This window comes from Nipponia nippon, unplaced genomic scaffold, assembly GCF_047370975.1.
Source record: "Nipponia nippon isolate SJK-2023a ecotype South Korea unplaced genomic scaffold, ASM4737097v1 scaffold_32, whole genome shotgun sequence".
NCBI classification, from domain to species: domain Eukaryota; kingdom Metazoa; phylum Chordata; class Aves; order Pelecaniformes; family Threskiornithidae; genus Nipponia; species Nipponia nippon.
In genome coordinates, this window is record NW_028262350.1 from 5,242,830 (window position 1) to 5,266,962 (window position 24,133).

The following is a 24,133-nucleotide window of genomic DNA, read 5'->3' on the forward strand; positions in this document are numbered from 1 at the left end:
GGGGGACAGCCAGAGCCGGGTGGGCATGGGGAGTGGATCAGGGCCACCTGAGTGGGACTGAGCACCCACTGCAGGAAAGGGTCCCAGAGGAAGCCAGGAGCAGGACAGGTCTGGGAAGGAGTAACGATGCAGGGTTAGGGGGAGCAGGGTGCTGGGTCACCCCTTGGAGCTGGGGTCCTGATGCAGCCCCCCACCCACGGGGCCATGCAGGAGGAGCTGGGCTGTCCCCAGCCCCTTGGGGACTGAGCCAGGACAGCCGTGGACAGGGCAGCACAGGGTTAGTTCCAGCTATGGGGGGCCCATGGCAGTCACCCGGCACCTGCATGCTGCTGGTCCTGCTGCTTGCACTCCCGATGCTTTGGGTAAGTGTCCCCGGGGAGGACGGGACCGTGGCAGGGAGAGGGTGGGCACTGACCGCGGGGTCCACAGCCACTTTGTGGTCCGGACAGCCCAGGGGAGCAGCATGCTTGCTGTCCTGGTCAGGGGTCAGGTCTCCCCCAGCACATCCCCATCCCTGTCCCCATCTCTCATGGTGCCCGACCCAGGGGTGATGCCAAGCCGCAGCCCTGCAAGCTGCCGGCACCGCTGCAGCCACTCAGGTGCTTTCAATGCAGCTTCTGGGAGAGAATTTGCTGACATGCAGTGCAGGGATGGGCAGGGAGGGAGGTGGGTGACGCTGGGACCCCGCTGCGCTCCCCGGGGCTGGGACAGCCAGGGCAGCCGGCAATGCTCCCGCGGGGTTCAGCTCCAGGAGATCCCCAGGGAGGGTGACCCCGCTCTGCCCTGCCTTGGGGACGGTCCCCTCCATCCTCACGTGGGTCCTGGTGGGGGCTTTGCTCACATTGTCCTTGAAGGAGCCCCAAACCCCAAGGGCCTGGGGGAGCATCCACAGGCGTGAAGGTTGGGATGGCTGGAGGGTGCAGGGGGGCAAGGACCATGCATGGGGTGCTCCCCATCCCTGGGCAGACCCATGGGGATGGCTGGCACCGAGCCCCCACTGAAATGGGGGGGACACGGAGTGGTTGTGCTGCCAGACCAATGCGTGGTGAGTCTGGCAGCCGCACCGGCAAACCCACCCTGAACTTGTCAAATTGCTTCGGCAGCAAACATCGGGAGGTGGAGAGGGTTTTGGGTTGGCATTTCGCTGCAAAGTCTTTGGGATTTCTCCCAGCACTTCTTTGCTCCACAAGTTCTTTAGCTAACATGGAGGCTTTGAATAATGGAAAGGAAAAGAAAATGAAAAGAAAGGGAAGGGAGAAAAAGGAGGGGAAAAAAGGAAAGGAAAAAGAAAGGGAAAAAAAGAAAATGAAAATGAACGGAAGGGAAGGGAAAGTGGAAAGGAAAGGGGAAAGAAAAAGAAAGAAAGAAAGAAAGAAAGAAGGAAAGGAAAGAAAGAAAGAAGGAAAGGAAAGGAAAGGAAGGAAGGAAGGAAAGAAAAGGAAGGAAGGAAGGAAGGAAGGAAGGAAGGAAGGAAGGAAGGAAGAAAAAGAAAGAAAAGAAAGAAAGAAAGAAAGAAAGAAAGAAAGAAAGAAAGAAAGAAAGAAAGAAAAAGAAAGAAAGAAAGAAAGAAAGAAAGAAAGAAAGGAAGAAAGAAAGGAAGAAAGGAAGAAAGGAAGGAAGAAAGGAAGAAAGGAAGGAAGGAAGGAAGGAAGAAAGGAAGAAAGAAAGAAAGAAAGAAAGAAAGAAAGAAAGAAAGAAAGAAAGAAAGAAAGAAAGAAAGAAAGAAAGAAAGAAAGAAAGAAAGAAAGAAAGAAAGAAAGAAAGAAAGAAAGAAAGAAAGAAAGAAAGAAAGAAAGAAAGAAAGAAAGAAAGAAAGAAAGAAAGAAAGAAAGAAAGAAAGAAAGAAAGAAAGAAAGGAAAGAAAGAAAAAAAAAAGGAAGGAAGGAAGAGAGGGAAAGGGGAAAGAGCAGGGAAAGCAAGCATGGCCAGGGGAGCACTGGAGGCTTTGAGGGCTTTCTAAGGAGAGCGATGGCATCAGGCCCCTTCCCACATGGGGAAACTGAGGCACAGCAAGGAGTTGCCTGCCCTGAAGCAGGCTCTAAAGGGAGCACTGCACATTACCTGCTCCAGTGCTCCAGCAGCCAGGCTGCATTACCATAAATAATAAAAACCAGCAGCTTTGCAGCTAAAAGGAGCTGCGGCACCTCTGCCTGGTCCAGGCCCGTCATCACTACAATGAAGTAGTGTACTTTCTCGGTGCTATGCCCAGCAGCTATCACCAAAATGCATTTTGCAAGCTGGAAATTTCCTTGTAAATCTTGTGTTCTGTGGGAAAAGGAAACCAAATCTCCTGGGGAAGGTGAAGGGACCACAGAGGAGTGGCTGCATGGTGGCCAGGACAAGGCAAGGAAGGACAGGACTCAGCCAAGTGATGCTTTAACACCCCACACTTCCCTCCAGTCCTTGGGTCCACTTTCCCACCCTTATCCCTCTATTTCTCCATCTTTTATATCTCTGTCCACACACTTAAAACCATCAGCAACCCAATCCCATGTCTTGGCCTGAAAACCCTGCCCCAGACATGTCACGTATCTGGATGCTGCAGCCCCACGGGCACGGATGCTTGGGAATGGGTAGGGAAAATTTATGGGCTGTTCTCAGTTCAGTCTCAATCTCCTGGCTCTCCAGCTGAAAGCCAAGGGGGTGAACCACAGAAGTGGGGTGTCCCAGGCAGATTCTCCCCCAGGGCACTGAGCCACCACATCCCTTGCATTTTGGGGAGCTGAGGGGTCAGGGTGTGCTCCTCGGTGTCTCGACACTTCTGCCAGTAAGCCCAAAAGCTTTAAGGAGGTCGGCGTGCCCGTTTTGCAGCATCTCCCCAGAAAGCCAGGGAACAAGAGAAGGGTGAACTCCAACAGTTGTTGCCGATGCCTCCGATTAAAATACACCAGCCTGAACATGAGCAAAACCCACGTGAGCAAAACCCAGCTGGCAAGGGAAGGATTAGACATGCCCGAATAGGTGTTTTTTTTAAATCTCTAATTACATGGTTTCCTTGCTTAGACTTTGAACGTGCTCGCCTCTGCCCTGCTGATGGGGTTGGCCCCTCCGTCTTTAAGCTCAGCTCCTCTGCATGGCGCTTGCGTCTTGGCAGAGCAGTGCCCTTAAGCATCGCAAGCTTTCGGAGGAAATTAGAAATAATTGTGGTGGTTCTTTATGGTGTTTACAAGGCAAACAGTAGAAAGCTAAGGAAATGTCAGGGTCCAAAAGCACAGTTACATAGATGGGCTCTCCTGGAGCTGGCTGCAGCAGAAATAGTGAATATTGGCTGGTACCCTGCCTGCTCAGGTCTTTTAATGCCTGGCATCCTACCGTCTGCCCTTTCCCCCCTCCTAAGGTGCAAGCGACACATCCCGACTGCTCCGTCGTCCTCTATTTCCAAGAGCAAGAAGCTGAATGTCTGGAGATTATCAGGAGTGAAAGCCAAACGCCAGCCCCTCCCGGACCCCACGGGCAGCACGGTGAGTGCAAGCCACCTGCAGTGCACGGGGCTCATCTCCCTCGGGGGAGATGGCTAAGGGGGTCTTTGGAGGATGATCCATGGTAGGGGGTTGCAGAGCGTACATGGATGCAGAAAAGCAGGTATTCCCAAGAAAATGGAGAGCAGTGCCAAGGCAAAGCCTAAGGAGCATCCCCAAAAAATGCTGCTGCAGGGAGAGAGGGGGGCTGAGAGTGCAGCCAGCGGGTACGGGATGAGGGATGCAAACAACTGCAGGGGCTGAGTCCCCCCTGGTTTATGGCATATAGCAATGACGACGTGGTCCATGCCCCAAGCAGAGCCTCCTGCCTTGCTCCCGTCCTCCCTGCACCGATGCTCCGGGGCCAGGCAGGGCTGCAGGCAGGGGCAATGCAGAGCCCTGGCCATCAGCACAAGTGTCACACGGTGCATGTCACCACTTCATGCCTTCTAGCCATCCTAGTTCAGTTAGTTTTAATGCTAAACATGTTCTGAGCAACTTAATTTTTACATATCCGGGACTTAAACCAATTAACTAATTGAAAAACAGTTTCAAAGTGCTGCTTTTGTACATTTTTTTAAAATTGCATTTCAATTTCCATGCAAAAGCAGCTTGGCTCAAATTCTGGGTAAAAATTATCACCTAGTGAATAAGAAATGCGTCATTCAAGGGGTTTCATCTAATACAAATGTAAAAATTAAGCATCTCAATAAATGCATGTTGAGGTGCATAATTGCTTAAGTAACTGTGCAGAGATGTAACTTATCATCCAGCTTAGCAGAGAAATGCCAAGTTGATTGGAAAAGGTCCATCTTGCAGCCCAGATCGTGCCAGCCAGGGGGAAGGAATCTCCCTGTAGGAAAAGAACCAAGAAGTGTGAATGCATAATTAAAATCAGTATTTAATCCCAGGTTTCCTGCTTGACTGCCACCTCTGCTGCCCACCTGAACTGAATTTATCCCTTCCCCCTTGCTTGCTTGTGCCAGCACAGGGAGGGTCCTGCAGAGAGCGTGGCAAGAAGTGATGATGGGGGGAAGGCTCAGATGCCCTGGATGTGGTGGCAATACAGCATGAAGGAGCAGGACAGGGACCTCAGGCTTCAGTATCCTGCTGGGGAACCCACCGTGGGGCCTGAAAACTGGTTAGGGATCGTGTTTGCAGTGCTGTCACTTCAAAGTCTGCTCCGCTGCTCATAGCATTTACTGCTCTGAAATAGCTGGGAAGAAATAACCTGCTGGTGAGGCTCAAATGATCTCTTTTGGAGGTCTCCAGATACAGTTAGAGCAGCAAGAAATAGGGAGGCAGCCCTGGCAGGTCTGCATATAATTAACCAGTAGAAATGCTGAGCACTAACTTCCTATCCAACTGCATCTTGATGGAAAAAATGCTCTTTTTGGCCATGTCAAGGAGAACATCACAAGAATAATGTAGATCTCGGGTTGTTTCAGCCCTCCACTGGGAAAATTGGAATAAAGCAGGTTGCTTTGGGTCAATCCAAACCAAACACCTTGGGCTGCTGGGCTACACCGGCTGGGAGCCCGTGGACAGGGGACAGTGAGAGGACATGGTGGCCCCTGGGGACTGACAGTGCGGGGACACTGAAGGCATAGCTCCTGCCTGCAAGGTGGGCAATGACACGTGGTGCCAGTTCCTTTGCTCATGTTTTTTTGCCCTGTTCCCCCAGAAGTTGCCTCCATCACCTCTTCTCCGTGGGAGAGTTGTTCCAGTTTTGCACAGCTCTAAGAAATGTGGGTTTTTTAGATGCTGCAGCAACCCAGGAGAGGGAAACAGAGTGGGAAGGGGGACTTAAACCTTTTCTCCCCATCTGAATGGAGGGATGACTTTATTCCCTGGGATTGCACTGCAGAGCTGCGTGAATCCCAGCTCAATCCCTGTACCACGGGCTGCTCCTCTGGCTCCCGGCTGGGTGGTCCCACAGCACTCACCGTGCTGGAGGAGCTTGTCCATACAGTAAGAGATGCATTTATACAGCAGGCTGGCTCTGCCATACAGACACATCCAGATATTTTGCTCAGACCCCAAGAAATGAAGCAACCGCTCTCAGCACCGGTCCCAATAGCTGTGCTCAGTTCAGCTGTCCTCCAGAGCAAAAATTAAGACGTACCTTGGCGTTGTAATGACAGCCCTGCAAATCCCTCCAAGCCTGGCCAGATACCTACAGACTGAAATCAGAGAAAACTAATTAGACTTGGCTGAGTCCACATTCCCTGGCTGGGAATAGATGTGGCTCCAGTTTAATAATGTATATCTACAAGGTTAATAATGTACATGTGCAAGGAGGAGAGCTGTCCTGGAAGTGTGATGTCTATGTCTCATCCTGGTGTGCTGCAGCACTAATTCTTCAAGGGCTCACGTCTGCTCGGCCGTGCTTGTTTCCAAGGCAATTGGACAGTCATTTAAAGATGAACTTAGTGCTAGAGAGAGAAGCAAAACATGTTTAAGCTAATTGCTTTCCAGCAAGTCTTGCGGTGCTTTCTCCTGTCCTCCTTTCGGCTGGAGAGCTGTCCCGAGCTGAGCCACCACGGCTGCTGGGTGCAGAAATCCAGCACAAACCTGCATTATTTTAGATGCCACCAGGAAAGTCCCAGCCTTTCCCGCACCCTCATCCCCCAGGGTCTCCTCGCAGGAGCTCTGGGTCTGATGTAGCTCCAGGAAATACCAGGTCCCATCTCACCATGGGGCTAAAAGGAGAGCTCAGCGCTGGGGGAGGTCGTTCCCAGAACTGAAGCCAGGATGCTCCTAATTCCTGAGGGGGTACGGCATGGCCCTGTAGATCGGGTGACGGCTGGCCACTCTCCCATTACATCCACACAGCGGTGCCTGCTGCAGGCTGGGGACCAGGGATTGTGTGTGTGTCCCCCGGCACATCCCTTCCCAGCAGCACTAACCATCCCGTCCCTCCCCAGGCTGCCTGACTGAGTGGGATGGAGTGAGTTGCTGGTCAGCCGTGCCCGTCGGCCAGTCCCGAGCCGTCGCTTGTCCCGACATCCTCCACGTCTTCAAGAAGTCCAAAGGTGCAGTGCTCTGAATCCGACCCGGACCGCTCATCCCCAGGGACCGAGGGCTGAGCTGCACCCACCCCTGCCTGCCTGGGATCCTTGTGCCACCCCAGCCCTTCCCCTCTGGTCCCACAGCTCCTTCCCCATCCAAAAGCTTGGCATATATTGCAATCCAAGCAGGGGATGGGCAAAAGCAGAGATGCAGGGTGCTGCCACACCAGGGAAGTCCCCAAACCCAGTACCAAGCATCCTCTGTAGGTAGAGCACTTGGGGACCTCATCCTCCAACTGGGTGACACCAGGACAGTCCCCTAGCTGCTTGGTGCCCTCCTTTTCCCATCCACACATCAGCCGCATGCTCCTGACCTGCTCGGTACCACTCCAAGCCATGCGGATGAAAAACACAGTGTAAGATCACGATTATTTCAAGGCCAGGCGCTCTCCCAGGGCGGGCACTGCTGCCAGGGGAGCCGCTGCCTCCATCCATCTTGGAGGCAGCGGAGTGTGAAGGAGAGCACCCGACCGGCCCCCGCAGCATCCGAGCGCTTCCTCAGCTGGGCATAATTGAAAAGGAGATGGAGGTTTGGTAAATGCTTGCTTTAGGGCAGGAAAAGCTCAGGAGAGGCTTGATGAAGCCCTCACAGGATGAAAAAGCCCATTTTTAGCCTTAATTCCCTCCCACCATGGGGATTCATGCTTGCTTTCACATCCTGCCCTAAGATGCCCTGGCACCTGCAGGCACAGCACCGGAGGGCAGAGATGTGGTCTGGATGGGAGGGATGGGGCAGCCGGGCCACTCGGGTAACGCTGCTGTCACAGCCGGGGTGCTGGTGCTGGGATTTAGGTTCCGTCCTGGAGAGCAGGGTGCCATTCCCAGGCTGGACATTTTGGGGGTGCTGATGCAGAGGCGATGCCCGTGGCTCTTGTGAGGTCCCTTCTTGTCGCTGCAGCGCTAATCTGGAGGAATTGCACCGAGTCGGGATGGAGCTTCCCCAGCCCTCCCTACTACAACGCCTGTGAGCTGGAGGCCATTGGCAGCAATAACGACACCGAGGCCAAGGCAAGTGGGTCCCCCGGGGGCCATGGGCACCTCCCTAGCATCACCCTACCCCACATTGACCTATGCCGTTGGGCGATGAAACATGAAGATACTCTCGGGGATATCAGTGGCCTCATCCTTGTTGCTGGGCTGTTTGGAGGGATCTGAGCCTGGCTGGGCACGGCCTGGGCAGGGGCTGGGGCATCACCCTGCCACCTCCCTGTCCATCGTAGACCAGCACCTCCCAGCCCATGCTGCCTCACTCTGCTGGTGCTTTCCCTTCCAGAAAGGCTATTTTGTCACCATGAAGGTGCTTTACACCTGCGGCTACTCCACATCCCTGGCAGCCCTGTTCTTGGCCATCGGCATCTTCTCCTGCTTCAGGTAGGGCTCAGCACTGGCTGCTCCATGGGCTGCAGCTGGAGGAAAGCAGGGTAAACCATCAGCAGGGGATGGCTGCTCTCAGTCTCTCCCCTCCCAGAGCAGCCAGGCTCCATCCCTGCCAACACGGATAACCAGGGAGGCATGAGATGAACTGCAGCACTGTCCTTTCCTGCTGACACAGACTTTAAACCCTCAGGTTGCCTTTTCAAGCTTTGTTTTTGCAGACCTCACTGTGCTGCAGAATTACGCTCTCCGGAGACAGCTGGAGGATGTTCCCCAGCAAACTTTGTCCCCGGGCAGCAGCCTTGAGCATAGCACAACCCTGTCCTTCATGGTTTCAGAGCAGCAAAACCTTCTCCAGGGCTTTGTGCTGGACCACCACCAACACATGGTCCCCTGGGCTTGGGTCCAGCCAGGGAAGTGGCTCCTGAAGGAGAAGCTTCTCTGCCTGTCTGATCTTTCTGCTACTCCCTGGGCACAGCACCTCTCTTCCTGCCGTAGGAAGCTGCATTGCACCAGGAACTCTATCCACATCCACTTCTTCACCTCCTTCATACTGCGCGGGGCTGCTGTGTTCATCAAGGACGCCGTCCTCTTCTCGGACGAGTCCATCGACCACTGCACGATGTCAACGGTAAGGCGCCGTGTCCCAGCCCAGGCATGGTGCAGGAGAGGACACCATGTGCTGATCTGGAGAGGTCTAGGTGGATTTGCAGTGGATTTAGCACTGCAAAGAGGAGAGAGAAAGAAGCTGTGAACCTGGGGAGGAAAGGCTGGCTTGGGTGGACTTCAGGAGGTTCATGACAGCATCTCTGCATGGGGCCTGTCTGCAGAGAACATGTTCTGCCCTCAAAGCTCTCCCTGGTCTGAGACAGTCTGAGAGCTCTGCACAACCCCAGCAGCACCATGGACGTGCAAACAGACGTTGCACTGCTGGATATGCAGATTTGGGGTCGTCAACAGAAACAGAAACCACTGCGTGCAGCCCAGATACAACACGGTGGACACCACAGACGCAGGTTTCTAAAGGTCCTACAATAACAGCCTGCAGTCATCTGCCGATGTTGCGCAGGCAGAGCAGAAAATGCTGCAGGTGACATGCGGGACCGGGGCTGCACTGAAAGGCCATCACAGGTCTCCTTGAGTGGATGGACAGGAAGGCTGACCACCCCCTGTGTGCCCAGGACAGGGTCTGATGCCAGGCAGCTCTCCTGATCCTTCCCCCTCCTCATCCTCGCAGGTGAACTGCAAAGCAGCCATTGCCTTCTTCCAGTACTCAGTCCTGGCCAACTTCTACTGGCTGCTGGTGGAGGGCATGTACCTGCAGACCCTGCTGCTGCTCACCTTCACCTCTGACAAGAGGTACATCTGGTGGTACATCCTCATCGGCTGGGGTGAGTGCGGGGCCCCCCAGCACATGAACCCCTCCAGCAAGGTCCCATTGACACAGACCAGGGGTAGGACTCAAGGATTGCCTGCTCTGAGACCCACTTGGCCAGAGGGCCACAGGCACGATGCTCCCCATGGGTGCTCTCAGCATGTCCCCCCACCCAGCATCTCTCTGCATGGCCTCGTGCTCGGTGAGGCACCCACCAGCTCCTGCCAGCCCCTGGAGCTGGTCGGGCAGCATGGCCTGATCCTTGCCCTCATGGCATGTGTGCAAAATGACTCAAAGGGGAAAATGCTTGCTAACACCAACCAAAGAGCCTTTGCAGCAGCATCTGCTACTGACCCATCCTGAACATGGTCAGAATGGGACAGAGACAGGTCCTTCCTTCTTCCCACATCCATCTGGGTCTGGAAACACCCATCCCGGCTGCCCAGGTTTAGATGTAAGAGCACACAGCAGGGCAGGAGGGTGGCCAGGAGGTGACACACAGACACATTACCATCAGTGAGCGCCATCTCCTTTTAAAACCTGGAGAAGGGGGAAAGGCTGTCACCTTCCTGCCACCTCCAGGGCCCCAGACCTGACTTAGACATGTGTTTTTGGAGACATGGGATGGAGGGGAGGTACAGGGGCTCCCCAGAGCCCTGGGGTGACTCTGTATCCCTGCCTGGGTCCTGTTCTTGCAGGCGTCCCCATGCTGACAGTCTGCATCTGGGTGGTCACCAGGCTGCAGTATGACAACCATGGGTAAGAGCAGCCACCCCTCTTCTTTCTCCAGGCCAGCTTGGCCACATGTCCCCCCTGCAAGTCATGGGGGATGAACCTCTTGCATGGGAGGCTCAGGAGGGGCAAAGTGGGGCAGCACTTTATTTCAAAGCTATTTGTATTTTCCGGTGGGGCCCATGCTGCGGCGGGGCTACATTGCAAGGGGTGCTGTGCAAATGGGGCAGGGGGCTGGGGATGGCAGGGTGAGACCTGGTCTAAAAGGGTGCAAGTGGGTGGCAGAGCCATTTCTCCTCTCCTATAGGTGCTGGGATGACTACACCAGCCTCTACTGGTGGGTGATCAAGGCTCCCATCCTCCTGGCCATATTTGTGAGTATGTCCCCTGAGCATCCTGGCCCCAGAGCCAGGGGTCCCATATGGACAGGGGGACTCAACCAGGGGTCTGTGCAGAGCCTAAGACACAGTTTCTTGTGGCAGGTGAACTTCCTCATCTTCCTCAATGTCACCAGGATGTTAGCGCAGAAGATCCGGTCCCCGGACATCAGCAAAAACTACAAGCAGCAGTACATGTAAGGGCTAGCTCGAGCAAAGGGGAGCTCCTCTCACCCCAGTTTCTGGGGGGCACCAGGGCAGCAAGGACCCTTCCCTGACAGAGCACAGAGGAGGACCATCCTTGGAGCCTCCAAGACCTGTCTTTCACGGAAAACCTATTTTGGGTTAAGACCAAGCTCTTGGGAAGGGATTGTCTCTCAGGGCAGCAGGACCATCGCCTGCAGCCAGGCCCCCGCTCATGCCACCACTCTCAGCAGGAGGCTGACAAAGTCCACGCTGCTCCTCATCCCTCTCTTCGGGGTGCACTACGTGGTGTTTGCGCTCTTCCCCGAGCACATCGGTGTGGACGCCCGGCTGTACTTCGAGCTGGTCCTTGGCTCCTACCAGGTACAGACTGGGGGAGACGGGTAGGCAAAATCCCCATGTACCCAAGATCACACCAGGAGACTCTGGGATGTGCAGTCTTTTGGGATAGTCCCAGACACCCCTCAAACACCAGGGACAAAGCACAAGGGTTGTGGTCTTGTGAACTTGTACTGATTCCATACATCTACCACCTGTGGGATGGGATAAGAGGTGTGAGAGGATGCTACATGCAGGCATCAGATGAAGACAGAAGGGTGCAGCCCCTTTCCTTGGGTGAAATTTGCTCTTTCTGTCCTTTCCAGGGGTTCCTGGTGGCTCTGCTGTACTGTTTCCTGAATGGGGAGGTGAGTGTCCCCCCCAAAACCAATCCCCTGGGCACCACAGCCACACACGTGGTTATGCAGACACTCCCAAGGATGCACCCCAATGAGCACTGCATGCGCACAGCCATGCATGTGTTCACATGTGGGCATGCAGACATGCATGGGGGTCCCCACCCTCTTGCACCCCAGATCCCTTGTTGAGCCCCGGGGGCAGCTCCTGCCCCTCCAGCGGGTGCTGGGAGGTGCCCCTGGGTGCCAGCACTGGTCCGTGGTGTCAGGTCCAGGCTGAGATCAAGAGGAACTGGGGCAAGTGGCAGTTGTCCATGGAGAGCAACGTCTTCAACCTGGTGACCCAAGACTTCACAGCATGACAAGGACGGCGTTCGGGGGGAAATACCTCCTCGAGGATGGTGGTGGTGGTGCAGCTCCACAGCTACGGTCCCAGAAACACAATAAAAAGGATTTTGTAGGTTCTGGGTCTGGCATCCTCAGAGGGTGGTGTGAACAGCCATTGGGAAATGCTCTGCCTGCTCAGGTGCTGGCGGCTTTCGTGGATCCCTGTGATGGTGTCTCACCTGCCCAAAGCTCTCATCACAGTTTGATCAGTGTTTTACGCACAGGGAAGAGAGCTTCTCCATTTTTTCTGCCCCAGGATTGGGTAGGAAACACAAATATCATTTCACAAAGGACATCTGGCATTTTTCGTTTTGCACTGGAATGAAAACTGAAGCAGCCCCAATGCTGAAGGGATTTACTGCTGGTTATTTTCCCCTCCTTCCTTGGTTTACAAAATTTTTTCCCTTATGGGAAGATGCCTAGACACAGCCCCCAGGGGCCATTCAGGGAGTGGGAGAAGCAAATACAGAGACAGACAAAAACCCACAGCTCTCTACATGAGACCCCCAATGGTCTCATGACTCAGATCCTCCCCTGATTTCCAAAATGTTTCCCTTTCTCCTGTGCCTGTTGCTTCAGCTGCTCTCGGTGCTGGGGAAGATGGTCCATCACCCTTGCCATGCCAGCTCGGAGGGGCTCTGCAGCTCTCCCAGGGGCTTTGCACCAGAGCGACAGTATGGTTTGCAAGCTCACCCGTCTTTACTGGGGACTCGTTTGCCTGGCACTAGTGAGGTTTTTGCCAATAAAATCTTGTTCTGAAATCCAGCATTGCTTTTCAGAGCTTTGGCTTGCTCTACAAACCCAGATAACTTGGTACCAGGCTTGCTAGAGGGTGGAAACCCTGCCAATAATGCCTGGAAATATTCCCTGGGGGAGAAATATCTCCTTCTTCTCTGCCTGGTGAAGCAGCCAGGCTCTCGGCACGGCCATGGAGAGGAGATGGAGGAGGAAGGCGAGGAAGAGCACAAGGTGGGTGCATCACAGGCTCTCCCAGAGGTGTTAGGGTGCCATGTCCCCTCCAGGTTGGAGGTGCTACCACCATGCCACAGCCTGGCCCCATTCACCCCCACGAGCATCCTTCACCCTCCCTGGGCTGAGCTCCTGCCTTGGCAAACACTGGCTTCAGGACCAAGAAAGGCCTCAAATGCCCTTTCCCCAAACCTCCTGGCTTCTCCTGGCTGCACTGTGTTCCCGAGACGCGAGCCACCCGATCTCGGCAGACCTTCTCACGCTTCCTGGGTTGTAATTTCTCTGTGTAGCCACATGTCCTTCCTTAAATAAAACCCTCTTGTTGGCCCCTTTCCAGACTGCAGGATCTCCAGAGATCCTGTCTGGTCTCACAAAAAGGCATCGAGAGGGAAATAGAGCCACAGACTTGATTTAAGGTGAGATGGAAGATGTTCCGTTAAACAACCCCCTGGGCCAGCAACATCCTGCGTCATCAGTCAGGAAACCTCCAGAGGAGCATGGTGGCTCTCAAATAAATGCCTGCCTGCAGCCACAAAGAGACCACAGGTGAATAAACATCTCTCCATCATTAGTGAGGAAGATGCTGTTTCGGCACGGATGTGAGGCAGACGGCGGCAGCAGATTGGACCAGGGCTGGGGATGCTCACAGTTGCCATAAAGCTTTGAAAAGCACTGGGTTTTGCATGTATTTTCAGCTGCAAATGGGTCTTTCTGGGTGCTAAACCTGTACCCCAAATGACCCGCTGGGGTTTGCTGGGCATCAACCCTGTGGCCTCCCCAGTGTATGGCAGAGCCTGCAAAGCCAGGAGCCCACCATGGGTGCAGGAGGGCTGATGTGCCACCGCCGTGGGGACTTTGCATTGCTTTCAGTCTGAGGGAAAGGTTTTTAAAAAGGATTAGCTCTATCTCTATCATGGACCGTGCCCTACAGCCGCGCATTCGTGGTAGCTGAGCCCAGGCACAGCAGGGCCAGGTCTCCTCCCCATCTCCCCTCCAGCATGGCCTGGGGTGCCACAGCAGCCTGGCATCCCCATCGCCCACCCTGCCCTGGGGGTCCCTTGTCCTCCCCTCAGGCAGAGGGTGTCTGGGAGAAGGGGGGGTGTTTTGCCTGGAGCCGGTGGGTGGCACTGCGGCCCCGCAGCACTGCCGCGGGCACTGACATCGGATCCAGGGTGTCAGCCCTGGAGTGCACAGTGTCCCTGCACAGACCGCCCTGGACACAGGCTCAGCTGGCGTGGAGGGACCCCGGCACGTCTCAGGGGCTGCTGGTTGCTGGTCCTGGGTGCCAGCACCCAGTGACTCTGCCCAGGGCCCTGAGAGCACCCAGGGAGTAAGGTAAGGGGCCACACCGTTTCGGGGGAGCGTGCACCCAGCCCCGCACATGTCCCAAGGCTTCAGCAAGAGCTGGGACCCCCCAGGGTCTCCCTCGGCAGTCCTGACCAGGTGAGGGTTAATCAGCGATGGGGATGGGAATAAGGCTCAGGGCTGGGAGACCTGTGCCTTTGCCTGTTGCTTCTTTCCCTGCCTGCATCCCCTGCTCCTCCGGGAGCTGCCAGGCCACCCTGTTTGGGTGCCAAGGGTGCCCCCAATGCCAGTGCCCACACCCGCTCCTTCATCCCTTCTCTGGGATGTGCCTGGCTCTGCAGCATGGGAAGTTCACCTTGCAAATGTGCCTTCCCCGCACCCCGGCTCGCTGGCACAGCTTGTTTCCACCCTGCCCTGCGCGGGCAGCTCTGACTCTGCCCAGCTCCTGCCTGCGCAAAGCTCAGCCCCACAGAGCCCCCATGGATGCAGCCAGCCCCACAGCAGGGCAAGGGGCTGGATGCGCCCAGCACCGGCAGCTTCGGGGGAAGGTGCAAGCCAAGGCACCTCAAACACCCCAGGTCCCGCAGGCTGTGCCAAGCACTGCCCTTATCCCACCCTGTCACCCCAAGGGCACAGTTTTTGCTCCCAAATTAGTGTTGCGAGTACCCCTGGGTACTCCAAGCTCCCATTCCAGTTGGGATTTAGCTGGTTTTGCAGGCAGAGCTGTGCCTTCGTGCCTGTCCAGTGCCCAGCTGGGCACCCCGGGGTGCCCCTGGCTTCCAGAAGGGCAGGAGCCACATCCCAGAGTTTCTACCCTCGTGTGCCTCACCCCAGGTTTGCTCTAGGCTATATAACAGAGCAAAAAAAGACCAGTGCAGCTTGCACAGGCTTCCTGGTGGTGACAAGGCTGGGTTTGGGGCAGCTGGCAGCTGATGGGACCCACTGAGCATCCCCTCAATTTCCTGCTGTGGCCAACGGAGCAAGTGGAAAGTCCCCACAGCCACAGTGGGAGGACGTCCCCGTCCCTGCCCTCCTCGCCAGCTGAAACCACCAACCGCCAGCTGCTCGGGGGACAGTCTTTGCCTGTGGGTACAGGCTGTAACTTTGCTGTTGAGCTCCGGATGGGCTCCCAGCACTCTGTCCTGGTTGTAGCAATCCCCTGGGAGCTAATATGGGGCTCTTCACTCCCTCCTTCCTTTGGCTTTAGCTGCTCTGAGCCCGGCCTGGGCTCCAAGTCAGCAAAAAGAGACCTGGGGCTGGTTTTTAATTGAAAAAAATCAAAGTTATGCTTCCCAAAGCACACCTTCGGCATCTCCCATGCGGAGCTAATCTTCTGTCCTGCACTGCACGACCTCTCCCTTGAGAGCTGAACCCGGTCTCCTGGGCTGCCATATTTACACACTGTCTTGAACAGAAAAGGAAAATTATTGAGTGAAAAGCAGAACTGAGCCAAGGAACTTCACTTCCCAGTTCCCTGGGTGCTCAGGTTTACAGTCTTGGCCCTGTTTTTATTGATTGCATGGGATGCCGGTGACCACAAGGAGCCCCACGGGTGAGGGGCTGGAGGCAGGGAAAGGCGAATTGCCATGGGAACACGCCAGCGAGGGATGCCAGGCTGGGGGGCAGGTGCTTCAGCTCAGAGAAAGCCCCTGCCAGCATGGGAGGGTTGCTGCAGGGTATTTTGGGACCGGATGAGCAGCAGAAGAGTTGCACAGTCGGCTGTGTTGGAAAGATGATGAGTCCCCTCTGACCGGGCTGGGTGCTGGGGTAGTTGGTCCACCCCCAGTGCAGCCCTGTGCACCCCAAAAGGAGTGAGCCCTGCAAGCTGGGCACCCTTCTGCATTCTCCTCCCAGCCCTGGGTGTCTTCTGTGCACCCTACACACCCATGCAACTATCTGGGCATGCAAAGAGCACCCAAAGGCCCCGTCAGGAAGGACAAGAGGGGAGATAACCACACAGCAAGCCTCCCTTTTGCACCATCCCGTGCCACCCTGGTCTGACTTAGACCCACAAGGGTCCCCCCGGGCAGGGAGTGCCTCAGGGGACACGGGGTGAAGCGTGCCAGTGTAGAAACGAGGTGAGCCTGCATGGCTGCTGGCCATCCCGGCCGTCGGATGCTCCTGGCGTGCAAAGAAACACGGTGCTGGTGCAAAATTAGGCAGCAGCAGAGGGTGGGCATGGGAGGAACAAAGCAAAAATGACAGACGCCCCTTGCTTGCAAGCAAGAGGAGGAGCCGTGGCTGGTGCTGGGTGCTGCACAACGGGAATAACACTCCCGAAGAGCCACAGGCTTGGAGACAACATTGGCAGCAGGGCTGGCACCGACTCCCGCCCCCCGCCCTTGCAGTTGTCCCGCTGTTCTTTCCAATTGCATGTCACTTCTGGGAGAGATAGATGGGGAGGTGCTGGCCAGGGTCCCTTCCCACCTCCCCTCCACCTCCCCACGTCCCATTTGGTGCCAAAGCCAGCCCGAAGCCACCTCACCATCTGGGACACCCTGCTCTGCCACCATGACCGCCCCGGGTGGCCAGTGTCCCCGGTTCTGGGCATGGCCGGGGTGGCCGCGGTGCAGGCGGTTCCATGCACACAGGACCCCGGGAGCGCTGGGCGATGCGGCCGCGGGGGTTGCAGGCGCCGCCAGCCCCATGATTGGCGCGGCGGGGGACGAATGCCACAGCTGAGACGGGGCCGAGGCTACCTGAAGGACCCCGCATGTCCTCAGGTTTCACTCATGACCATCTGACAGCAGCAGCAGCTGCTCTGCCAACAGGCACTCGCTGAGCCAAAGCCTCCAGGAGTCGAAGGAGAGGGAAATTCTGGCCCTAAAAGGTCTCTCCTTGGGATTTTGCTCTCTCCACCCAACAGTAAGTACTGGGTTCAGCCCTGGGCTGATGCCAGGCCACCAGGCAGGGTCTACGGGGTCTTGGATGTCCTCAGGTTTGTCATTCTCACTGTGCCCGGAGCAATGCAAGCAATGCTGGGGGTTTCACCGGCTGAGCGCCGGAGGTGGATGGGAGCAGGACAGCACCCGCAGTCGCTGGGGTGGTGTTTAGGGCTGTAGGCACCCGCCAGACCCCCCTGCATGGAAAACAGCCCAGGGCAGGGGGTGAAAGTCCCCGCAAAGGCGCAGGCAGGGTGCAGGGACAAGGGTGCTAACAGCCACCAGACCCTCGGTGGCCACGGACCTGCCACCAGGATGAGAGGGGACAGCGGGGGATGTGACGGGCAACCGGTTTCTGAGCCACCTTCCCACCCGGAGGAAGGGAGCTACAGGCAGGGCTTAAAAGTCACAAGTCGCCTTTCTCCTGGCTTCTCTTGGAGATCTAAATATAAACCTCAGCTTGGCCAAGCCAAGGTTGCAGAAAAGGTCTGCGGGGTGCTTCGCAGTGTCTCCTTTCGGGAAGGCGCCTGTCCCTGCAGAGCCCCTGTCCCCCGCGGGGCAGTGGGGAGGGACCCCCATGGGGAGGGGGGGAGGAGGTGGGACCCCTCTGTCGTGCCGAAACGGCGGTGATGGGGGGGACACGGAGGTGGGAGGCCATCATTCCCCCATCCGCATGCAGGGGCTGTGGGGTGCGCACACAGCCCACGGCTTTGGGGTGCTGGGGAGACAGGGTGAGCCCAACGTGGGGTTCAGGGCTGGGGTGCCCCCATGGGCAGCAGAGAAACAGGCAGTGCCAGGGTGGGTTTCAGCTCATTATTTGGGTGCTGAATCCCCCCCCCCCCCCCCCCAGCTCTGACCTGGCCACGCAACCCTGCCTGCAGTGAGTGCACGGGGCTGTGCAAAGCTCCCATCACTCACTGCACGTGCAGGGACCGCTGTGCACCCCCTGTGCTATTTCGGGGTCTATCCAGAGACAATCGGTGACCCTGGTCCCCCCATCCTTGCAACAGCAACCAGCCCTCTCGGCCAGATCCTGCATGGCTGTTCTCTCGCTCCCCGGAGCCGGTGCCAAGTTGCAGGGTGGTTTGCAGATAAGCACAAGCATTTCCTCCCCTGCCCACACCATTGCTGATAGAGATGTGAGGGACCAGCCCGGGCACGCGGCGAGCAAAACGCACCGCAAGATTTAACAGCAGATATCGACGAGAGGCAACAATTCCATAAAACCCTGGGGACAGCAGGACGCTCCAATCAGTCCTGTTATACAGGGGAGATCCTGCACATGTAGCTGATGGATTGGTGCTGTGAGCGCTGGAGCTGCCTCCTCTAGTCCTTGCTAGGAAAATGCCTGACGTTATAACAGTTCGGGGGGGGGAAAGGGCATATTTACAGGAACTGGTTAAAGAACAGAGAGTCCTGCCTTTACTTGTCTGTGCTAATATGAAAATAGCATTTTCTATTTTCCGGTGTGTGCATAAGGGTCTGGTGAGCATCGTTCAGGGCAAAAGGGCCCTGTGGAGCCACTCGGGCAGCTCTGCCTTCACTCAGGGAAACTCACTGCATTTGGGGGTAGGAGCGCGAGCGGCAGCAGGTAATGACGAGCCGTCCAGCATCGTTTCTGTGCTCACCAGGTTGGACTAATGAGGTCATTTATATGGAGGGGAGGAAGGGGAAGACCATGGTGGATGCTTTGGGGAGTTATGAGGGCAAAGATCCCAGCTATAGCTCCGGAGATGCCGGGAAGGGTGCTCAGCCTCTGTGCCTGTCTGTCTGTCCAGCTGCCTCTCTCCTTGGTTATTTATACAGCCCTTGCGAACATCTCATCTTTGGGTCCCCCTTATCCAGATCCAAGTGGATTTGAATGAGATCCCTCGGGAGCTGGAGGGCAAGAGCCGAGGTGTGGGGCTCAGCGCCTGGAGCTGGGCATGGGGAGGGCTGTGATGGCTGCAGTGCCCCGTGTTGGTCCTGGTTTGCATGGTGTCTGGTACGGGGTATTGGGGTACAGAGCCTGGGAAAATGGGATCCTCCAGCCCTAGGATGCACAAGGCTGGTGAGGGTCGGCTGAGGGAGCTGGGGGGGCTCAGCCTGGAGAAGAGGAGGCTGAGGGGAGCCCTCATCGCTCTCTGCAACTGCCTGAAAGGAGGCTGGAGCCGGGGGGGAGGCGGTCTCTTCTCCCAAGGAACAAGCGATAGGACAAGGGGAAACAGCCTCAAGCTGCACCAGGGGAGGTTTAGGTTGGATATTAGGAAAACTTTATTCACCAAAAGGGTTGTCAAGCACTGGCACAGGCTGCCCAGGGAAGTGGTTGAGTCCCCATCCGTGGAGGTATTTAAAAGCCGGGGAGATGTGGTGCTTAGGGACATGGGTTAGTGGTGGCCTTGGCAGTGCTGGGTTAACAGTTGGACTTGATGATCTTAAAGGTCTTTTCCCACTTAAATGATTCTATGATTCTATATTGCAAATCCTGCAGGAGCATCATGTCTGGGACCTGCTCCCAGCGCTGCTTACTGGTGATCTCTATGGGAGCTGGTGGGGCCGTGTCATGTCTCTCCTGGCATCCTTCGGAGGTGGCTGCATCCCTGCCCCCATGCCCCCCGAGTCTGGGGGACCCCATGGCGGGTAGCAGGTCGTTACAGCCCCACGCTGCCCTCCCTTCCCCCACGTTGTCCCCTCGCTGCCTTCACAGCACCGCTCAGATCTTTTCCAAGTCATGACATGAGAGCTGCTGGCAGGGAGGAGCAGAGCGTTGGATGACACCCGAGTGCAGGCAGTGGGCAGTGGGCAAGCGCAGGGTCCCCGTTTTAACCCTTCCCTGCCTGCCCAAGCCTCCACCGCAGCCAACCCCCCCAAAATAAACCCAAGCAGCTGTCCGCCCCAGTGTCCCCTTTCCAGCAATCCCCTCCTGGTGGTCAGTAGGGACAGCGGGATGGAAAGGCAGCGGGGATGGGGTAGTACCCCCCGCTGCATCCCCCGGCTCCAGGCAGGAGGGGGTTAGCGCGTTGCTGCAGGATGTTGCAACCTCCTATTTCCATCTGTGGCCCAGGAGAGTATCTGAGGACTTCACAGCTTCCAGCCTATGTATGCCATCCCCGCCTTCAAGCACATCAAGGTACCCTTGGTAGGGCTGCGGGCAAACGGGCATTGCAGTGCTTGCATTCAAGTAAATTCAGGTCAATAATTATCAGTGAATTGTATGAAATTGATTTCCATGCCACTTATGATGCCAGTTGCAGGACTGGAGTCACTTCTGCAGGGCACGTATTTTGGGGGGGGTAGTGGTTTATGTTCCCGGAGGAGGCTGGTGCCCCCTCAGCATGTTCAGCATTAAGGATTTGGCTCTCCAAAGGAAGCCAGCGATGACACGGGCTCGGCTGCGTCTTTGCAAGGAGCTGGGGAAGGGAGGAGCACCTTGTTTGGCACGTGCAGAGCACCCATCGTGGCTGGGACTCCGCTGAAGGTGCTGCTGCAACGTGCCGTGAAACACGGGATTGTGCATCGCATCCTTCTCCTCCTCCATGTAAATGCCCCGACGGCCAGCACAGCCCTCAGCTCACGGGTGTCACATCATTCCCACAGCAGTGAACTCACTCACCAAAGACCTCAACTGGTGCTTAAAATCAACTATACGCTTTTATACTTGGCCCACGCAGCTATACCGGCACTGCTGTTGCTGCTTTAGAGTGACCTTGGCTGGTCTGGACCAACCTGGGGGACTGTGATGGCACCTGAAGAACATGAACGTGCTGCAGCATCTCAGTCGCCCTGGTCGGGCTGGGGAAAGGCATCCACCAGTGCTGGGCTTGCTCTGCCATTGTTTTCCAAGGGCTTTCAACAGACCATCCCTTTTGCTCGGCGTCGGGCAAATTGCAGGCAGTATAGCTTCACCCGGACCCCCGGGATGATGGGTGCTGCTTGGAAACATCCCGCATTCCTGCCGGTGCAGTTGGCTTGGGCCACGCTTCAGGCAAAGGTACAAAATTCACCAAGAGGAGGGTAAAAAACCACGGTGGTGACAGGAGTCGCCACGGGGGGATGTGTCACTAACGGGAGCCAGTGGTGCTCGCTGGGCTTGGCGGGGGAGAGGCTGGTGTTCGAGCCACACAGCCCATGGGATTTCCCAGCTGAGTGCTTAAAGAACTCAGGAATTCAAAGGATAATCCTGGAAAATGAAGAATTAATTTTTTTTCTCACTCTCTAAGTCTTCCGAGCCCACTGCTATTTGAAAAGAGAGTGGGAAAAGGATTGGGGTGACTCTCTCTTAATTTTTTTACTGGTGTTATTTTCTTTTCCTGAAAACTTAGCACCATTTTTTTTTAAAAAAAAGGGCAGCCTAAAACCACAGCGAGTTTATGGTGGGCTCAGAACTGCCGCGGTGGTGGAGATCCAGTGTCCCACGGCAGCATTGGAAGAGGCATTTGTCTGCAGAAGAAAATTTTGGAGACTTTGCATACCTTTCCACATAGTCTTGGTAATGTAGTTACAGCAAAGCATTAAGAGCCGACAATATATCTGGGGATAGTAAACATCAGACTCTTAAATAGCACATTATCATGTTACAGAAAGGGACATAAACTTGTTTATAAAATGGCTAATTTTGTCTGGCGCAACTGAAGGGTGTTTATCCTAGTAACTGCTAGAAACTCATATAATCTCGAAAACGCTAATGCAGCTCCAGGCCCTGCTCGGCGTGCCGTTAAATCACCCATGTGCGTGACTTAAAGCCAATCTCTCCGCCCCCTGTGCTATTTATGGGCAGAAAAAAAACATTTCACATTAGATTTTTCCAATTTCCCTACCTTTTTATCAGAACTTGGGGAAAATACAGTAGGACATAAACACCCCGTAGGACTTTTTCAAGATGTGATGTCCCTAGGATCGTGCTGGAAGTTTTTTTTTCTACAACCATCAGAGTTTACAACAAAGCACAGTGTCACCCCATGCACACAAGCACCACCAAAAAAAAAGCACAAATATCCTGAAGCTCAAACAAATCCCACAGCAGCGGACGGCCCCGCCGCCGCAGCGCAGGGCTGGCATCGCCTCCTGCCTCGCAGCCTGCGCCCGCTGGGGTTTGGGGCTCTCTGGGGTCCCTTTGCCCTGCCAGGTGGGGTGGCAGGATTTGGCCCTGCTCCTTCTCCTTTCCCCCATGGTCCTACCACTGGAGCTGAGCGGTCGGGTGTGTAGAGGTGGGAAATGCAGAGGGGATAAGGACTCTGCTATTTAATCATCCCCATAAAGCTCCCTGTCCTCCGTGGACATATAAATGCTGTCCTGACTGCGAGTGTCCATGCCCTTGGGCTGGGTTTGAACGAAACACATGTTCTCCTGGCAGCAGGTCTCCTAGCCCATGTGGTTTTGTTTTTTTAAAAGCTATTTAACGCATGCAGGGGTGGAGAGGGGACCTGCTATGGGGGGGCTTCACGGGGTTGGGAGAGCAAGACCCATGGTGTGGCCCCAGGGGTCCTCCTGGGCGAGCGAGATGGCTGCCACAGGGATGGGCAGCGTGGAGGATGGATGGTGTTTGCAGCAGCACTTGGGATGCACGTGACCGAGAACCCACCGCTGAGCCGTGACTCATCCCCAAACCCTGCGGTCCCAGCTGGTCCCCGTTGCACCATCCTGCCCCACCCTGGGTGTCCTCATGGGGATAAATAAGCGAGGATGGAGAGGGTTGGACTGTCCTGTGTGCAGTCTGCCTCTAGGTGCTGGTTGCGTTGGAAGTGGTGTGTCCCAGGAGGATTTGGGGTGCAGGTAGCAAGGAGGGGTTGCCGCAGGATTGCGCTTTTTATGTGATGGGTTTGTGTGCACAACAGGGTCTGGCTTCCAGAGCTCTTGAGCTGCTGGGTGCTGGCTTATCTCCCCCCTGGTGTTAACTTCATGAGTGATGAGCATGTGGGCCAGCTCTGGGCTCCCTGGCACCTGCTCTCCTGGTGCTGACTGCTTGCTCCTTTTGGAGCTCCTTGTTTCCATGCTAATCCCTGCTGCAGGGCATCCCCCTGCCCTGTGCACTGTGAGCGCTTGGCTGAGCATCACCTGGCTCTGCTGTTTCTTGGTGAGTGAAGCTGATTTGCACTTGCTGATGACCATTCAGGTTGTTTTCTGTCTCGGACTTGTGTCCCTATCAGCCTCTGCTGGGGTCTTTCCAGAGTGTCTGTTGTTAAGAGGATGAATCTGAGGGCAGGTTTGCAGATGGGTAAGGACAGATCCTCAAGATATGTTTAAGTCTTGCTGCTATGCTGCAGATACTCAGGGAGTCCCACTGCTGTCTCCTGGGTGTCTGTAGAGCTGAGATCTCTCAGGAGCAGCATGTCTTCACTTGAGACACCCCAGTCATACCTGTCCTGAGAATGGTGGGGAAGCAAGCGCCTCTCTCTGGGCTTACCAGGCTGGGGGACTCTGGCTTTGCAGATGCTCTGCTAGAGCAATGCCCTGAGAAGGGAGGAGCAGAGCCCCGGTGTGATGGGCTGAGCTCAGCACCTGCATGGGTCAGCAGGATGGGTAGGAGGCCCCTGGCCACCCAGTGTTCCCCACAGCCACATATCTGCACACAGCAGCCAAGAAAGTCCTTCCCCTTCTTCCTCAGCCAGCAGGAGGTTATTTTTCTGTGCAGGGATGAAATGCCAATTCTGGATGGGGTGGCTTTCCAAGCAGTCATCCTTCCGTCTGTCCTGGTTATACAGAACTTATTACACAGTATCTCTGGTAGCTTCCAAACTGCTCCTTTTATTTTGGGGCTGATTCATTTGTGTGGCCTCAGAGTAGCAAAAATATCAGAGGAAACTGAATTTCTATCAAAGTGAAGGCCATGCACTCCTGAGCAGGGAGCTGCTCCCAGTTGCCTGCTGGTAATTGCTGATGCTGAACTGGGGCATGAGATGCTCATCTGTGGTGTGCCAAGGTGTTGGACGTGGGCAGCATGTCCAAAAGCAACAGCTCAAGTGTGTCACAGTAAAAAGAAGTTATCCAGCTTAGCTGGGAGTCCAAAACTTAAGAAGACAATGAATAGCAGAGGTAGTTTGTAGAGACGTTTTAAGTGACCAATTGCTTAGCAGGGAAGCAGACGGGGCAAGAGTTTGCCTTTAATAAGGGATGCTGGGGGGGACCCAGGTCCTGGGGGGAGCTGGGGCTGAGCCCCACGGGACCATGGGGGTGATTTCTGCCCGGGGCAGCACCTGTTGCTGGGCCCGAACTGCTTTTACCTATTGGAGGCGCAAATAGTTTGATCTTGGTTATTTATAGCCGCTGCTATAAATGTGCCAGGATGTGCCAGGCTGGGAGCGGAGGGGCTGTTCACCCGTCCCAGTGGCTGGGGGTGGCTGGTCCCA

At 55.6% G+C, this 24,133-nt stretch overlaps 1 protein-coding gene across 1 annotated transcript; it reads left to right on the plus strand.

The window, feature by feature from the left end:
* Nucleotides 1-288: 288 nt before the first annotated feature.
* LOC104012270 (vasoactive intestinal polypeptide receptor 1) lies at nt 289-11,627 on the plus strand. The gene is made up of 13 exons (XM_009464638.2): nt 289-362; nt 3,338-3,461; nt 6,386-6,493; nt 7,428-7,537; nt 7,803-7,900; nt 8,402-8,534; nt 9,141-9,294; nt 9,977-10,037; nt 10,318-10,384; nt 10,493-10,584; nt 10,825-10,954; nt 11,236-11,277; nt 11,535-11,627. Exons 1-13 carry the CDS (start codon nt 291-293, stop codon nt 11,625-11,627), a joined length of 1,284 nt encoding a protein of 427 aa, XP_009462913.1. The 5' UTR covers nt 289-290.
* The last annotated feature ends 12,506 nt before the right edge of the window (nt 11,628-24,133 follow it).

Excerpts from the sequence above, each read along its gene's own strand:
- LOC104012270 (XM_009464638.2), top strand. The coding sequence starts at position 291 with ATGGGGGGCCCATGGCAGTCACCCGGCACCTGCATGCTGCTGGTCCTG. Across the intron at positions 10,038-10,317 it reads CTGCAGTATGACAACCATGG|GTGCTGGGATGACTACACCA; the intron begins GTAAGAGCAGCC and ends CCTCTCCTATAG. Across the intron at positions 10,385-10,492 it reads CCATCCTCCTGGCCATATTT|GTGAACTTCCTCATCTTCCT; the intron begins GTGAGTATGTCC and ends TTCTTGTGGCAG.